The sequence below is a fragment of the Chrysoperla carnea genome, chromosome 4, assembly GCF_905475395.1.
Source record: "Chrysoperla carnea chromosome 4, inChrCarn1.1, whole genome shotgun sequence".
Lineage (NCBI taxonomy): Eukaryota > Metazoa > Arthropoda > Insecta > Neuroptera > Chrysopidae > Chrysoperla > Chrysoperla carnea.
Window position 1 is genome coordinate 15653560 of NC_058340.1, and position 19355 is coordinate 15672914.

At 29.7% G+C, this 19355-nt stretch overlaps 1 protein-coding gene across 3 annotated transcripts in view; it reads right to left on the reverse strand.

Moving 5' to 3' along the window:
• Positions 1 to 6495: 6495 nt before the first annotated feature.
• The window catches only part of LOC123299080 (protein slit), a 361559-nt gene continuing 348699 nt past the window's right edge, over positions 6496 to 19355 (reverse strand). For 2 of the 3 annotated variants that reach the window (XM_044881293.1, XM_044881291.1), the window contains exons 16-26: positions 18475 to 18621; positions 17856 to 17999; positions 16844 to 17007; positions 15967 to 16171; positions 15734 to 15805; positions 15598 to 15669; positions 15467 to 15538; positions 14158 to 15291; positions 13201 to 13424; positions 12792 to 13133; positions 6496 to 6735 (exon numbers count right to left, since the gene is read on the reverse strand). In XM_044881293.1, the coding sequence (XP_044737228.1) occupies positions 6509 to 6735; positions 12792 to 13133; positions 13201 to 13424; positions 14158 to 15291; positions 15467 to 15538; positions 15598 to 15669; positions 15734 to 15805; positions 15967 to 16171; positions 16844 to 17007; positions 17856 to 17999; positions 18475 to 18621 (2803 nt within the window). In that variant the 3' untranslated portion in view covers positions 6496 to 6508. The remainder of the gene's footprint in view (positions 6736 to 12791; positions 13134 to 13200; positions 13425 to 14157; positions 15292 to 15466; positions 15539 to 15597; positions 15670 to 15733; positions 15806 to 15966; positions 16172 to 16843; positions 17008 to 17855; positions 18000 to 18474; positions 18622 to 19355) is intronic. The other variant, XM_044881294.1, reaches the window with a different exon arrangement.

The following is a 19355-nucleotide window of genomic DNA, read 5'->3' on the forward strand; positions in this document are numbered from 1 at the left end:
TGCCTTCATAGAATCTTTCGCGATCGTTCATAATATATTTCCTCATGATGAACTTTGATCGGTGTCATTGGTTAGCCATCCTTGACCCAGGGAATATATTTTCTCCGATTTACTTAAAATATTGGAAAAATATTAAACAAATATAATTCTGAAAATTACAAAACTCATGTAACTCTTTTAAGGATACCTTAATTAACTCTAATCGTTTAAATTATTTCAGAAATAAATTATTTCTTATTCTCGAGTAAGTATTAGTTTCTTTAGTAAGAGTTGGGGTGACTTATAATAAAATAACGATGCACGAGTTGTGTCATACACATGAAGAAAATTTTTTTATCATTGTTTTAAAATTAAAAAAGTATGTTCTCTTGCGCTTTTTAGCTATTTCTACGGTATAAAGTGAAGAGATAATTTTTGAATCTCTAGGATGTATTAAAAGTAATTTGAGATGTAGGTTCCCATAGTTGAATAACCATCGCCAGGGGATATAAAACGGGATGACGTATAAAACCCTCTCTCTGTGCATTTAGCCATGGTAGAATTAGCCATTTAGCCATTTATCATTATGTGGAGTGTTAAATGTACAGCGAAAGGGATTTAAGTGTCGCATTCATCCCCTTTGTGTACCTTCTAATCACGACAAATTACTAAATTGAATGAACATGGATTAAAAAATTAGGAGAAATATAGATGTAACTTTGGTATTGGAAAAAACTCACTTGAAATTACTTTTCCATTTTAGAGATATTAAAAAAGAAAAATTTAGTATTTATTAGACGATTTAACTATTCAGCGCGGTGTTAGGTAAGATCACCTAAAATCCAGAATGAACAAGTGATATTTCAGAAACTATCCACTTTATTGTCAATTAAACCACTGCTTGTATTTTTTGGACTATGTTGATTTAGGATAATAATTTTTACCTACATGGAGATGAACATATTTTGCTAATTTTTTCGATGTTTTGGAAGGAGGAGATCTTTTCAGAAAAACACACAAAAATTAGAAATTTATCTCTGATTTGGAATTTTTTGGATTATTTAGGATAACTTGGACACAGAAAAAAACGTGAAAAGTAGTATTTATAAGACAATTTAGTCAGTGATTTTCAACTCTTCAAGTTGTCGAAGTAATTATTTTTCGCATTCCTAAAGGCGACCACATATACTATGATTTGTCTATGTACAAATTTGATTATGAATGTGGTGTACCGGGATTTGTCGGAGTTGGAAATAATGTTGGTTACGTATATACCAGTATAATATAATTTTATTAGAGTCTATGTGTGTATCATCAGCTAGCATGGGTATATCGAGGGGGTAAGACAGGGCAGCTCTTTTCCTCTGGACCTGAACTTAACAGATTTTATTAACCAAGTATGTGTTTATGAATTTACTTTACGTATAAATTACAGTATGAGTGGTCAACTTAAATATATTTTGATTTGAGTACGTAGATGAATTAATTCTGTAAAGGATGTTGAATGGAAATAATTAAAAAACACTAAATAAAATGATTTAATAATTTTATATTTATTTCATATACAGAGGTCTTGGTAAATAGACACACTGTCAACTTGATTGTGAGATGAAATGATGGATGAGACCGTTGTTCTTGTTTGTTTTGATTTTTTCTTATTTATTTATACATTATTTAAAACGTTTTTATTTTTGATTATGAAAATAAAAAATACTGCGCGTATTGTTGTGAAAAAGTTTGTTCATAACATTCTAATTTCAACATCGATATTTCCATATTTCTAAATAAATACAATATTATATTATTAATATTTATATTAATAATTACCTTACAACTAACTATTCAAAATACAAAAAATAAATATTATCTTAATCAAGTTGTCAGTTACTTCATTTTTTATTTTTTTAAAGTGTATGTTAGGATTTACAAACATACTTAAAACATTTCATTTTTTTTAAGTAAAGAAAACATTTTTTTTTTCAATAATATAAATAATAAAAAACAGAAATACATTATTTTTATTATAATACTTAATAAATCTGAAAGCTTATTACATATATTTTATACAGCATTTTTGTTTTTTTGTTTGTTTTTTGAGTTTTTTTTAAATAACGGATGTTTTTTAAAGTTATAATTTTTAAAATGCAATTAAACATTTAAAAAATTTTGTTTATCGCCATGTTGTTGGCTTTATTGGAAAGCAAATTTTGTCATTTATGTTGTTAGTATGATTTTGGGCATATCGGCACAATGGGTAATTCGGATGAAGCATAGAGTGTGAGTGGTATGAAAACGATACGTCATGCTGACAGCTGACTGGCGCTTTTTGCTTAGTATTCGATTTTAATGCTAAGATGTAAGCGTCACGAGTAGAAAAAATGTTAACCATACTAAAATAACTCAGCTGATGTTTTCATTGAATTAAAAGGCAAAAGATACCTATTTAATGATACATTTTAATGTCCTATACTCTTTTATATACGTATGGTATGTGCGTATGCAAGAACATATATATTAAGGACGTAAAATTAAAGTGGAAAGGTTGCAGGCAAAAATGCGAGTCGGTCGTTACGTACCCTGTACTGCCCATCAGGCTGTCTTTTGTTTTCAATTTTTTGTCTTTTGTTTTCAATCACTTAGACAGCCTGATGCTCAGTAAAAAGTACGCAACGACCGATGACTAGATCCCGCCTAGATAGGCGCTTTAAATTCAGCCATGGGCTCTTATACCCTGCTGTAGTTTTTTTTCTATCTCGAGGTAGAGTCTTTCCTAGTATTAAAATCCAATAATAGTGTAAATTTTTAATATTTATATGATCTCACTTCTAAGGATTCATTTCTGTGGACTCATTGTAAGAGTAATTTTTCGTGTTATTATGGGCATAGCCCCGACTACTAAAATTGACTTATAAATTACACTTCATTACAGCTAGTCACGGCTCTCATAAACCGAAAATAATTATTTAACATAAATGGTATAAAATTATCTTCTTAATAAAGCCAATATCATGGCGATTACCATTATTTTTATATATTTAATTTCGTTTCAAAAAGTATAACTAAAAAAAAAGAACATCCTTTATATATAATATCAATAGTGGTATTCTTTAGTTTGTATTTCATTTATATATAATAATTCAGCCATTTTTGTTTCTTTGATGTGTATAAACGAAATATAAACATTTAATACTATAATTCTAATATAATTCTAAAATTCTACACAATTATGTAAATTCATACATTATTGTTAAAATAATGGCTGCCTGATGCTTAATTTCTACTTGCTTCGTTCACGATTGTAGCCATAGCTAAAGAAACGGCAAACATTTGTTTTAGTAGTAGCAGGTTTATGATATCAGAATGTAAAATCTGTAAGACAAGTAGTTTTCCGCTATAATTGTTATTTATACGAATTGAATTTGATCCGCAAGATAAAATCCTGTAGCTTAATGCAAATTTTTACCGTTTTAAGCCAGTTTATACAACTATGCACGAAATACGTATTTTTATCACTAGTGCTGTGTAGCCAAAAAGAGTGCTCACGAGTTAAAGTGCGCTCCGCTCACCATCACGTAGAATACGATCGTTCGCTGTGAGTTCTTTTTTCGGCTAAGCGCAATAAACGTATAGTTTACCTAGAAATTAAGCAGCGTATCGAATATTACATACTACTAAGGCAAACATTTATTTTAGTAAGATTGAGTGGTTAACGTCGCCAAACAATAAGATATATTTATTCAATTTTGAGTTTATTTACAATGGTATAGAGTCCTATACGAACTATCAAAAGTTCACTGTGACCGAAATAAAAGGAACTGTTAAAGTGAAAACTGAACGAGATATTAATGAAAAATGTCTGAATGATTTGCTTGACCTAAAATTTTATAGCTAAGAACGATGAATTTATAATTTAGTTGATCCATGGGTTACCCACTGTAGTTTCTTCGTCGTTTTAGAGCAACACTATTTAAAAAAATTAAAAGTGGGCACTCTAGAGCGAGAGTATTGCCGCAGAATTAGTTCCGTCCACCGATAAGTGTGAATCGACATTAAATGTGTAAATTACGACACAATAGAACCGCCATGAAAGTTGCAAAAAATTAGTATTTAAATCTCTCAGTTGAAACTGAAATCAGCAAAAATTCTGAAAACATTAAATTATTAATCAATTATTTAATGATAGAAAATGGTAAAAGATGAAATATTCTGAGATACTAAAAAAATTTTCAGAAAAGTAGTAACTCAGAAAAAGTAGTGACAAAGTAGTAGTAACCTAGCTTATAAAGCTAACTTAATAAAGTAGTAGAATATTTCTTCCGAAAGAGTCTCAATCTATTACCATTTTCTATCATTAAATAATTGATTAATAATTTATTTAATATTTTCAAAATGTTTCTAAATTTTTCAGAGATAGTTTTACTTCACATATTCTTTTTTTGAATTTCAAACTAAGTATTCTGAGTTCCAGAACAGATTAATTTCCACAAGGGAGAGATTCAATGTTTGCATAAAATTTTTGGAGTTCTGTATGGACATTATTGAATTGATTAAACTCTGATTATTGGCGTATTATTTTTCTACTTTCAGTGGTATGTAATATTCTAATTTCATAATACCAATAAAGAATTCTAAATCGTTCTTAAAAATTTCTCTATTTTGATATATTTTACGATATGTTTTGAGACCGATTTAGAATAAATAAGTTTTGGAATAGTGTTTAACACTTGCATTGTTGTACCAAGTACATTTTTTTTCTTTATATAAATAATATAGACTGCAATCGATATACATTCTATTTTTTTTTTTTTTTTTAAATACAAGATCTTGTCGCTAGTCATAATTCTAACCTTTGAAATATTTTTTTAAATATTTAGTTTATCCATGAACGCATCCACATTTCCAAAATTTTCAATATTGTCAGTCACTTTTATCTGCACATTTTATATGTTTTAAATTAGAAGTAATTTTTGTATACTTTTTTTTTCTCCGAATATGTGGAATTTAAAAATTACTTTCTAATCATGGTTTTGGGATAATAAATTCATTAGATATTTTTTTAAAATGAGTATACAATGAATTTGTTAAGTTTTAAATAGTCTTCCGATTAGAGTCTCTTAAGAAAATTGGCGAAGTTTAAATCAAAGTCGAATCAATTCGAATCATACATAGAGCATGTTCAACTGGTTCTATTTGATTCATATGCGATATTTTACTTTTCATTGGCATGTAATTCGAAAAATAGTCAATATGTATTAAATTGTAATGAATTTAATAAATAACGAATGGATTAGTCATCTTTGAATTTTTAGTAAATTTATTGATCTACACAGAACTTTGTTTAACAACTTCTCCTTATCTGAAAATATTAAAAAATCATAGATTTTGACCAAATGATTATTATGTCTGTTTTTATCGTGTACGACTATTCGCCATAAATTAATAAAGGGAAAAATCGTACATTACTTATCGAGTTCAATTCAATTGTACTTAATCATTGGCGATCAGATAAAATTTTCGACTCGAATTGAATTGAAATACTATTTCTCAATTCAAACGTGAATTGGACTAGTCTGGAACTATGGGTTGAAGCAATTCAACAAATTAGTATTAAAGAATATTTTTTGGAATGAAATATCGTTCATTTCAACTGCACAGCAGTGTGAATGCGATAATATTTTATCAAATCGCGATTGAATTTAAACCTGTTCGAACATAATACGGCTGTATGAATTAAGTCGTTTTTTATCGTTTTAGTACAAAACTCTAAAGATGTGTACCCTTTCGTGGAGGTTTATTGTAATGAGTTGTGAATGGAACTATTTTCGAGAACTCGAATTGGTGTTTTCTTGTGATATTTTAAATAAAAAAACTTGTTTAACAAATTCATTATAACTTTTTCTCTTCTATTCTATATTTTAAGCTTTATGAAAGAGATATTATAGGAATAAATATTTTAAAAATTTTCTAAATATATAAAATACGCCTTAAAATATATTATGTTTATCTAAAATTTTAGGGGATAATAAAATTGTTCGTATGTGATGTTTTATTTAAAAGTTAGAATAAAGTTCTGTTAATAATTTGGTCTTGATTGAAGTTAAAAATATACAGGTTTAGTTATAAATTTCGATAAAGGATGCGATCATACATAAAGTAAATGCTACCAAGGCATAATTTCCATGCGACTGAGCATTTTTAATTTGATCCATGTAACCATTAAGTATACAAAACTCATGATTGTTATAAAATATAGGAATGCTGTGAAAATGCAAAAATTTTCATGTTCCCGTAATATTTTATCTGGATCACGTAACTCAGACACATGCGTCCGTGCAATGGTTTGATATGATTCCTTATTTAGTTTGTTCTCATTGACTGTTTGATTTGCAACGATAAAGGTAAGTGTTAATGGTTCAGATACCATGTTGTTATTGTTACTATCAAATAATTTTGTAAGGTTATTAGTTAATTTTTGATTGACACTATCGTCAATACTGTTGTCGGAATTATGATTAGCGACATTTGTCAGTCAGTAGCATTTTTTTGTACATGCACATTTTCGGACAATGTCTACATCTTTTGTATATCGTGTACCATCATTACATATTAAACGAACTTTTCGTCGTTTACTTTTCATTGTATGACAACAACTTGTCCCACAGCTACCAACACATTTTGCCATTTTAACGGGTTTTCTTGATCGGCAACCATTTTCTGAATAATATTCACGTATTTGTTCTTTTCTACACGTGGGGGCTGAAAAAATAAAAACTTTGCTTTAAAATTCAATATATTAAAAAATGATTAGTTTGTATTGCTTTAATGAAGCGCCAAAAGCCATATTATTTTTAATGTTTTTTTGTCATAAAAAGTGTAACTTATAGATGTTTTCCAAGCTTAGCCTTCTGTCAACGCATAGTAGCTGTGATAAGTCGGTTGTAAATGTTAATAATTACTACCGCTAGTAATTATTGCTTGTTCATAGCCAGAAGCAAGTTCCAGTAAATTAATGTAACTTAAACTTCTAATAATAAGTTAAAGTACATTCTTAAAAATCAAAATGGAATCTTCGTCGGATTATGAGTGATCGCGATCACTCTTCAAGTTTTTTAAATTATTAATTATTTAAAATCATATTTTTTGAATATTTAAGTGTAAAAGTGAGAAAATATTCTTGTTTTCAACGTGTGCTTAAGGCGTTTTTAAAAGTAATATTTATTCGCGTCACGATAAATACTGGTGAAAGGACCTGGTGCGAATTAATTTCTATGACATGCCTATTACATCTTTAGAAGCTTCCACTAAACCGAACCAAGGGTAATGTTTGTCCTACTGTTAATAACCTCGACCCTTTCTCCTGTTACCCTTCTAATATCTAATTGTCTATTTTTACTTAGTTTAGAGGCCTTGAAATTGATTTTTATGTTTTATTGAATGCGAGGTATAAAATTTACAGTTTCGCTGATTAGCTAACAGATACGAAAAATAGATTTGATTCATTTCGGTGAGATTTATTTTGAGACTCATTTTAGATCAATATAATTTTTCTTATATCATTACTAAGTCATTTTAAATTTGGTAACAGCAATACTTATTTCGTAAGAAATGACCGTTCTGTAATTTTTCTCCGAAAGTGCTTGTCCCTTTTGAGACTTAAACTGATTCAGAAATCATAACCATAAAATATTGAATTGTAAATACGCTCAATCATTACATGAATTTTTCAAATAAATTTCGAAATACCCTTTTATTTTGTACTCTTTTTATGAATCAGTTGTCGAAAGTGATAAATTTATGTTTATTGAAAGATAAATTTGTTGAATGATTTAATATAATAAAAAAGATCGATTACAATCAATTTAGTTTTATTCATTACAGTCACCTTTTTCACACATGTTGAAACTCTACTTCCTATATTCTAATGTTTACATATGTGCCATCTAGGTATACATTGTTTACATAAAATTATAAGAGGCGCGTATTTCAATTTTAATATCTAACACACCGCCTCAATTTAAATGTATTAAAAAAAATAAAGTATACATTTCAATTGTAAAACAAAATAAAAAAAATTTCAATTATAAAAAAAAATAAAAAAAATACACATTTCAATTAATATAATTTAAGCACTCACAAAAAGGTTTCTAAAATTTTGAAATTTTTCTCTGCCAAGAGCTTTTGTGAAAATGTCTGAACAGTTTTCTTTTGAGCACACGTATTTCAAAACAACCTGTTTTTTATTACACAAATCTTTTATAAAGTGATACTTGATTTCAATGTGTTTACTTCTTTTTGAGTTTTCAAAATTTTTAACTAAAGAAATTGCACTCAGATTGTCAATTTTTAATATAATTGGAACTGATTCACCAAATTCGGATAAAACACCTTTCAAATTTACCAATTCTTGCGTTGCAATACTTGCTGACACATATTCTGCTTCCATAGATGACAGTGCGACACAATTTTGTTTCCTTGAGTGCCATGCAATAATATTTCCAGAATGAAAACCAGCAAATCCGCTAATACTTTTCCTGCTTTGTTTATCTCCACCCCAATCAGCATCACACATTCCTTCTAAACCACTTTCTCCTTTTTCGAATTTGATTCCATAATCCATTGTTGCACTTAGGTATCTTAGGATTCGTTTTGCAGCTTTCCAAAGTTGCATCGTAGGTTTATCAAGGTATCGACTTAACACTGATACACTGAAAGTTATATCCGGTCTACTGACGACTGCAAGATACATCAAACTACACACCAATCTTCTGTAAGGAATGTTTACCAAAACCTGTTGTGTTTCATCTATCTGAAAATTTTGTTCCATTGGTGTTTCAACAGAACGACATTCCATCATATTGAATTCATTTAGTAATCGCAAAGTCATTTTATGTTGAGTTATCTTGATTTCATTCGTTGTTTTATGGATTTCCATTCCTAAGAACATTTTTACTTCTTTTATGTTTTTAACATTGAATTCAATGTATAAATCTTTCACCAACTTTTCAACTTTCTCTTTTGGTCCTGTAATTAGCGCATCGTCAACAAACAATATCAAATACACATCATTGTTTTTATATAGGCAATAATCATACTCTGAACGATTAAACTTAAGTTTCGTCATAACTTCATTGAATTTAATATTCCAGCATTTTGGTGCATTTCTTAAACCATACAAGGCTCTATTCAATTTCAACACTTGAGATTGACAATTTAAACCTTCGGGTGTTTTTATGTACACGTCATTTTCCAATATTCCATTAAGAAATGCTGTTGGAACGTCTATTTGACTTAGTGTCCAATTTCTTTGAATTGTTATTGATAACAAAATTCTGATAGTTGAAAGTCTACAAACTGGTGAATAACTAAACTCTTCGTCTTCTTTGGGCACTTGAAAGCCTTTTGCTACTAATCGGGCTTTCTTCTGACCACCTTCTTTGATTTTAAAAATCCATCGTGTATCAATAGCTATTTTATCTTCTGGAAGTTCGGCTAATGACCATGTTTCCAGTTTCTTGTGAGATTCTAATTCACGTTCTATCGCTTGTTGCCATTCTGGTGATTTTGCTGCTTCTTTGTACGTTTTCGGTTCTTCACTTGAACTTGACAATAAACAATATGCTTCATATATTTCATAGTCGGATAAATTTTTCGGTCTTGTAATACTTCGCCCAGATTTTGTTCTTGTATTGGCTGACACGACATCTTCTTCTTCACTTTCTTCATGATTTTTATTTTCTTCATTTTCTTCGTCTGTTTCAATCTTCTTTGTATTTATTTCGGTTTCTTCTTCTTGATCCACGTCTACTTCGGCTCGCAGATATCTCTTTTCTTCATTATTTTTAAATTTATACTCCATTATATTTTCATCAAACCGTACATCTCTCGACTTGATGATCTTATTTTCATCTGGTAACCATAATCGATACCCTCCACCGCAATAACCAACCATAACTGCCTTCTTGGCCTTGGGTTCAAGTTTGCTACCTTTTGGCATTATTGTGAACCAACTTCTACATCCAAATATTTTCAGTTTACTTATATCATTTCGTCCATGCCACATTATCGAAGGAGTTTGATTTGATTCTAATCCAGTTGTTGGTGTTCTGTTCAACTCGTACACTGAGCACTTTAGTGCTTCTCCCCACAGAGTTTTTGGTATACCTGAGTCTGCTATTTTTGTTCGAATCATATTCAGTAGGGTCCTATTCATACGTTCTGATTTTCCATTTTGTTGAGGACTATACGCCATCGTATATTCTAATCTAATTCCTTTTTGTCTACAAAAATTCTTGAAATTTTCCGATGAGAATTCTCCCCCATTATCAAACCTAAACCTTTTTACTCGTATGTCAAATTGTCTTTCCATTTCATTTACATATTCTTTTATATTTTTTTCAGCTTCATTTTTGAATTTTAATATTTTCACAACTACAAAGTGACTGCAATCATCCAAGATGACTTGAAAATATTTACCTTCGTCATACGTCCCTGGATTTATTGGTCCACATATATCGCTGTGTACAAGCTCTCCAATAGTTTTTGCTTTTTGTTCATTTCTTTTAAAAGGATATCTAGTAGCTTTTCCTTCTACACACGATGAACAAATTGTATCTGACATTTTTAATCCCAACTTTGCAATAGCTTCTTTACTTGCATGTCCTAATCGTTTATGCCACAAATTTTTAACCATTACCTGACAGTTTTCTGTTTTCTTTATTATTTCGTCTAATTTTAGAACGAATAAACCATTTTCCTTTTCACATTCTAAATTAAAATTGTTACTAGTTATTATCGTTTTTTCTTGTTCGACTATTATTTTATGACCATTGTCTGTCATTTTTGACGCTGATATAAGATTATGTTTGATTCCTGGAACGATAAGTGCTTTAATATTTATTTTTCGACCTTGACATTCCGCTTTCAATACTCCTTGTTTATTTGTTCTCATGACTTGACCATTCGCAGTACAAATTTCGACAAAGTGTGTCAATTTTTCAACGTCATGCATAACAGGTTCCAAACAATCTTGAACAAAATGATTGCTTGCTCCAGAATCCAACACAAAAACTATTTTTCCGGTTTTTTCATTACAAACATTTGCTGCGTATAAATTTACATAGGTATCTTCAGCTGTATTAGCTGCTTGTTTACTTTCACGATAATTATCCCTTTTATTTTGATAGCTTTCATTTTGGTAATTTTTATAATTTGTATTCCAACCTCTATTATTTTGTTGAAAGTTTTTATTTCCTTCTCTATGTGGTGGGACTTTTCTTTTTGGACAATATACTTGTATATGCAATGTACTACCACATGTGAAACATCCTTTATTTGTACTAGCTTTGAACACCGTTTCATTTTCAATACTGTCTTTGGAACTTATTTTCAACTCTTCATCCAGTAACCTTGATTTCACGAAATCCATCTTAACATCTTTAATAGTTTCGATGGCTGTGACGACTATATCGTATTTAGAAGGTAAAGAGAGAAGAAAATGACATACTTGATCACTATCATTGATGTTTGATCCTTGATCTTTAAGTTCGCGAATTATAGTTTCAAATTTGAAGAAATGGTCTTCTAACCCTTCATTCACATCATGTTTAAGGTTAATTAACTTCCTCCACAGAGATAATTTTGTGAACGAGCTTGTTCTCACAAACACATTTTTTAAACTTTCGAATTGCGATTTTGCACTTGTGCAGTCTTTAATTATATCCAAATGTTTGTCTGACACCCCTTGTACAATTAATGATTGAGCTTTAATATCCGCTTTCGAGAAGGACAACTTCACTTCATTAGTTGCTGTTTCTTCTGGTGGATCTTCTAATGCTTTGCTGCAGTTTTCTCTTTGCAAAATTAGTTTCATTCGAAATTCCCAATTATTGTAGTTATTTGCCTCCAAAATAGGCACTACTATATTATTAACAGCCATCTTAAATTGTAATTTAATCAACACGTTTTCCCTCCAAAAAGTACATAGAATTTTCCACGCTGTTCCAATATACGTAACCTCACTAATTTTATTGTTAGACTGTTTTCAGTTTTTATTTTTATTAATTTATTTTTAACATCGCGCACTACCCAGAGAAAATCTGGGCCCATAACCTGATAAATTTATGTTTATTGAAAGATAAATTTGTTGAATGATTTAATATAATAAAAAAGATCGATTACAATCAATTTAGTTTTATTCATTACAGTCACCTTTTTCACACATGTTGAAACTCTACTTCCTATATTCTAATGTTTACATATGTGCCATCTAGGTATACATTGTTTACATAAAATTATAAGAGGCGCGTATTTCAATTTTAATATCTAACAGAAAGGATATTAGAGGGTTTGAATTTCATCAACATCTTTAAGTTACACAAATATTAAAGCCATAGCGGAATTCGAAAAATTAACACAAAATTTTCAATCTTTCAATAAATTATTTCAATTTTAAATCTCTATAATGTAGTAAAAATGATTAACTGAGATATTCGTTGCTGGCCAAAATAATTTAGCATGGCCCAGCTGAAATATAACTAGTTATAATAATCAATTCTATAGAATTTATAAGAATTTTCTTCAATTACGTGAGAAAATTTCAATAAAATATTTCGTAAATTCGAATATTTTAAATGCACGAGTTTTTACACAGTAATTTTATCGTATAGTTTAATAACATTGCCTATATTTTTTAATAAATGAGAGTTGGTAAATTTACTGCATCTGAACCACTGTTCAACAATTAAATTGAATTAATTTATTTTAAAGATCGGCTCACACACAATCATGCATAATGTTAGTAAAGTTATAAATACCTATGTCACTGTACTTATCATCGTCGTCAGACGCGTCCTCACCTTGGTCGCAATATTTCCCCGTAAACCCTGGTCGACATTTACAAGTATAATCACCAGTTTTCTTTGTCGATGGTATACATTTACTTCCACGGGCACATTGATGACTACCTGACACACAAGGATCCACAATTGGAGGAGGTGGTGAAGCACTAGCTTCCGCTTCCATCATTTCTTGTTCTGGAACCATTCTACCTTCAATTTCACTGTCTAACAATGCGCAACCAGGTGTTACTTTTTGGCGTATTTTTGCATTTTCAAAATCGACCATTTTGTGATTGATCCATACTTCTCTCATACAACCTAATATTACAAAATTAGCATGAATATATTTTTGAAATGAAAAATAAATTTAAGTACAAATATTTACCGTTAAAGCTCGTTAAATTTCTTAAATGCCATTGAGTAAAAGCTTCTTGCCCTGGTTCAGGAGCTATTCCACCTAAAAACATTGGAGTAGACAAACGTAGATAATCTTTTGAACCTTCATTTATAATTGAGCGGGCAAGTCCTCGATCAACTCTCAACGTAAAATTCTTTTTAATTGCAAGTAATTCAGCAATGTGATATTGTCCATCGGACACCATTTCGAAACTGAAATAAATTAAAAATAAAATTGTATAACTATCCCAATATATCCTATTTTTGGATGTGATCTTATCGGTAATCTTAAAAAGATACAATCAAAATTCAAAATTTTTGGAGTCTGTTTATGGATTAAATGGGGTAAAGAAGACAAATCTAGTTTATTTGATGCCTAGGTAACTGTATCTCGAGATACCATCGAAAAACTCAACATAAAGGATGGAGGATTTTGAAATTATGAAAAAATAAAAATTAGTTTTTCGAAATATTTAACGTTTTTGTTTTTGCGCTAAAATATATAAGTTACGGTGAAATTTATTGAGGAATGAATAATAAACTGAAAAAAAGTACTACCAGGAAAATTGATTTTTAAGGCAGCAAGTAAATACTTTGATTTAAGACAATATTTTCTTGTTATACTTTAATTTTTAAGAAATCAAATACTTATTGAATTAAGGTGTATTAAGAATTGTTAAAAATGGGCAAGTACGAAGTTGTTACAACCTAATAAACAATTGTGATAAATTTCAATGATGCAATACTATTTTTCTTATCGATATTTATTTTTATTGTACCTACTGTAAACAAACTATAACTTTTACATATTAAGGTATGCAAAATAAATTTCGTTGCAGATTGTATAAATGTGAGGCTAATGCCTTTCAACATTTTAAATCTAATTTTATTGGATACAATATTTTACATGCTCAATAAATAAAATAAGTAATAACATCAAACTTACCTATACATTGTCGAGACAGGATAATTACCCACATCGTAACTAACACGTATTCGACCATTAAACAATTCCACAGCTAAATGTTCTTGCCTGCCATCATACAGTAAAACACCGTTTTCTTGTGTTGTCGCGAAAATAATCGTAACATTCGCCTCGGGTTTTGTTTCTAATGGTTCCAATTGTACAAATGAATTATTATGTACAAAACTTAAACTCGTAAGATATTCGCATTTTTTCCCCGAATATCCCGGAGCACATTTACATAAATAATCATTGGAGCCAGATGGTTGGAAACATACGCCATGGACACAATCATGATGTTGACATGGTGATGTTTGTGGATACATCATTGCAACCATTGGTGTGACTTCACAAAATTTGCCAGTATAGTCTCCGGAACATTTGCACACATAATCGTTAATTCCGTCCACACATGTTGCACCATTTTGACACATATTGTTCACACAGTCGTCAATATTGATCGTGCAGTTGTCTCCTTTGAATCCCGGTAAACATTCACAGGAGTATGTGGTGAAATGATTGATACATCGAGCTCCGTTCATGCATGGATTATATTCTTTGGTACAAAATGGTATTTTTGTTTCACAATATTCGCCCATAAATCCAGGTAAACATTGGCATTGATAAGATTGGATTTCATCGATACAAGTGGCATTATTTTTACAATTATTGTTAATGCAATCATCGATATTCGTTTCACATCGTGCGCCTGTAAATCCTGGCGTACATTCACAACTAAAACGACCTTCTTCGAGTACTTTACATATACCATCGTTTCGACATGGATTTCCATAGCATGCATCTATCATAAATTGGCAATTTTCACCATGATATCCTGGTGCACATCGACACTGATATTGTCTATCGGGTAATGGTACACATTCTCCGTTATTCATGCATGGCATTTCGTAGCAAGCATCACATTTTGCTAGAATTTCGTTGCTAACTGGTTCAGAGCACTGGAAAAAAGATGATGGCGTCGAAAGTAGTACTTTGTCGCGCATTAATGGTGGTTCTGCACACCTTGCAATACCCGGTTCGAAGTAATTATCTTTTATCCATTCGGATAACCAATGAAGTGAACAATCACAGTATAAAGGATTGTCTCCGAGAGCCCTAAACAATTTGAATGATTAATTAATTACATGAATAAAGAAGAATTCATAAATGGGATTGTTTAACAGATGTTTAGCGCCCTAAAGTAAGTAAGAATCAATCAACGAGAAATGTGATTGAGTACTAAATTATGATGCTAAATATCTGATATAAAAGTCCCCCAATGTATACTTACAAATGTGAAATAGATTTTAACTCGGAAAATGTTCCGTCGGGTATCATCGAAATTTGGTTACCGTGTAAAGATCTAAAACATAATATGAAATTTTGACAACTGTATTCCTCAGTTTTGTGTATTTAACTTACATTATTCGAAGAGATTTTAATCCAATTAATGCATTTTTCTGGACACATTGCAAATTATTGTAGCTTATTATTCTAGAAAAATAACAAATTCGATAAACATCAAAAACTTCTAGCTTTAAGGTATAAAAATACTTACAGCGTTGATAATTTCGATAAATTCGCAAATGTATAATTTGATAAAATTCGTATTTTGTTGTTGCTTAAATCCCTAAAATTAAAAAAAAAAAATACAGTTAAAGTATTAAAAAGTTGACGAAATACTGTGATTTCCAGTCAGTGGAGGTTTTAGGTACGGCAAATCTGGGCTACCGTTTACCGTCTGAGATTACGAATAAAAAAAGATTACACATTAATAAAATTGATACTTACAATCTGGTTAAAGATTTTAGATGTGAAATTCGATCCAGCTGAATAGATTGAATTTCATTTTGATCCAAATACAATTCTGACGTTTCTTGTGGTATCCCACGTGGTATTTCTTGTAATTTTGCATGGGAACATCGTACCACTGTTCCAGTACATGAACATTTTGGTGGACAATAATTTTCTCCTAAACATCCTTGATCGTTATCACCTGAAAAAATTAAAATGAAAGGATGTAGCGTCGGAAACCCAAGTTTCATTGTTTAAATTAGTTAAATTTAATTTTAGAAATTTTTTACTTTTAGTTGTTTAAATTAGGAAGTAACTCTGTTATCGAATTCAGTGTATAGCTTTTAGCTTTAGAATTTAAGCTTGTTTTGACCCTTAATAAAACGTCCAATTTTGAATTCACATTCAAATTGCTGTAATTGATTTGAGTGCTGGTAGAATAGTTAGAATTCTCATTGCACGGACAGAAAAGTGAAGTTGGTTTTTGAAAATCTTAGAAGTAAGCAAAATATGAATGTTTAAAATTCCTAATTTAACAAAGAGGAAGATATAGGTTAATGACGTCATTGTCCGATATCACCTCAGAGATACATATTAAAGACATATAAAACTTTGTTTTGCTGAAAGGAGAAGGACAACAATTTTAATCTCACTTTCTAAATATGTTAATCAGTCTTGTTTTACATTTTTATGCTTAATATGGCTTTGGCATCAGGTAACTACCGTATTATATCAGAATATTCATTTCTAGCGTTGGCAACGAAGACCTTATCTTTAATTTAAGATGTATACAAGTAATGTGTAATAAAATTTAAAATTAAATACTATCACAATTCGAGCCAATAAATTAGATAATAAAAATTTATTAACTTACTTGTACATTTAAAATCATGCTGGGGAATATCTTTAATTGGAATGTCTTTTAATTTTAATGGTGTTTCACATCGAGGCGTTGAACCACTCAATCCTTTACCACGTAACCATTCTGAGAACCATGCTAGATGGCAATTACAAGCAAATGGATTTTGAACAAGATTTCTACAAAAAAAAAAAGAAAACATAATTAAACAATTTTATTATAGTATATATACAATTACACTGGGAGACACTGACTAAAATTTTTGTTACATTATGATGATCGGGTAATAGGTTCAATTAAATAATTGGACGATTCGATTATTATTCGACTTATCGATTATTCTGTGCTTTTTCACACAGAGTTAAAATACAATCGAAGGTGTAATTTATACGAGATGCACCCGCAATTAGCATTCAAATCTCTGTCGTGACCGTAATAGGGGACCGCACTAAATTTTTGTATCACTTTAGATGAAGAATTCTCACTTCACGGATAGAAAAGTGAAGTTGGTTTTTAAAATTTTTTACTAGTATGCAAGATATGAACGTTTAAAATTCCTAATTAAAAAAAGGGGAAGATACCCACTAATGACGTCATACGTGAGTATCGCCATAGAGATTTTATATAAAAATTTGTTTTGTTAAAAGGAGATGGACAACCTTTGAATACAATTTTTGATTGCTTATAACTTCTTCGTCTTTTAATCAATTTTAATTTCACTTTCAAATTTTATCATGGTATCAAGTCTAGTTTTACATTTTTATGGGTAATATGGCCAATTCAACATCAGGATTATCTCCTATTATGTAATTTATTTGTAGACAACAATAAAAAACACGGAGTAAAATGGAGCACTTTAAATAATTCCGACGCTTCCAAATAGTCTTTCAATTACACTCTAATGACCAGATAATTGGTAATTACGTAACCCGAACTATTAACGTGATTATAACTATCTGTAATAAACGGTTGAAAATTTTATGTTAGTGTCTCCAAGTCTAAATGGTTAATAATAGTGATAACATACAATGTATGTAATGATGTTAAATAATCAAACGATCCAGGCATTACGCAAGTAATCATGTTATCATAAAGTGATAATATTTTTAAACTGTGTAAACCAAGAAACATTTTATTATGTATTTCCATCAAACGATTTTCTGATAATAATCTAAAAAAAAAAAAAAAAGATTAAAAAATTTGAGCTAATACTAGTCCAGTCACTTCAACTTTAAAATAAAAAATTTCAATTCAGTTAAGACTTCAAGAGAATTTTCTTAAACATTCCAGAGTTAATTGTGACTCTTCATATTGGTGCTTTGATTATCTTAAAAAAGAGAAGAGAAACACTATCTATTCGAAAAAAATTACAGGCATCACGAAATATGGTTTCAAACTAAAGTTGTAGATATGTAATTTAGTTTAGTACTTTACGAATGTTAAAAATATTACTTTAAGTTCTAAGCTAAATATGTGGTTAGAGATGAAAAGTAAGGAAGATAATTATTTATTCAGAGAAATAACTTTTTTAGCATTTGTTTTGTCATTCCTTCCTTCCTTTAAAAGAATCAACTGAAGTGGACATTTTTATAATCAAATTTGAAGTTTACCAACTACAACGAAAAAATAAATTACGAATTTCTTACAATTCTGTAATCTTTGATGCTCCTTCAAATGCATTTTCTTCAATACCAGTAATTTTATTTCGACGTAAATCGAGTTTTAACAAATTTGGAAGGCGGCCAAATAAACCATCAGATTTGATTCGTCCCAGTAAATTGTCGTTTAATAATCTGTAAGTAATTTTTATTAATTGTTAAAATATTCATTTTCATTATACAAATGTTTGAAAATAATTTGCTTTATAAGGTATATTGCAAACTATAGTCTCGCCATCTGTGATTGAATTAAACAAGTTATCAGAAACTTTTAGTTGGTAATGTAGGTAAAAAGAAATGTTTATGTATAGATAGAAACATTTATATGAATATGTGCATAAAAATAAATATGTATATGTATAAATACTTTTCTGAGTGTTTTTGTTTTTTACATATTTTATAACATTCGACTAAAATATAAAAATTTTCAAATACGAATATTTTTTCTAATTAGGATAAACAACTCTTTAATTTCTTATTTACGATAAGATAGTTTTTTCAAAAAAGCTCATACTATTTTCTTTATGAAAAAAGCAAAATAGTTTTGACCGTCAAAAATTATTCCATAAGGTAAAGGTAAGAGTAAAAAGGGCATAGCTATAATTTCCATAGTCATTTGCAGGAAACTCAGGCGTGAAAAAATATTTTCCTGTGAGATTCATGAAACAATTTTCAAGACTCGCCACTGGTTTAATGAATCTTTGTTTCATGTTTTCGCTATGTTCCAATTAGCCTAAAACGATGTTTGGAATTATTGAAATTTATCTTTTAAATTAATCCCTTAAAATCTAAATTCTTTTTTGAAAATTAAAATTAAACCAAAAAAAAAAAAAACTATTTATGAGTGAGTGGATTATTAATATTATGAA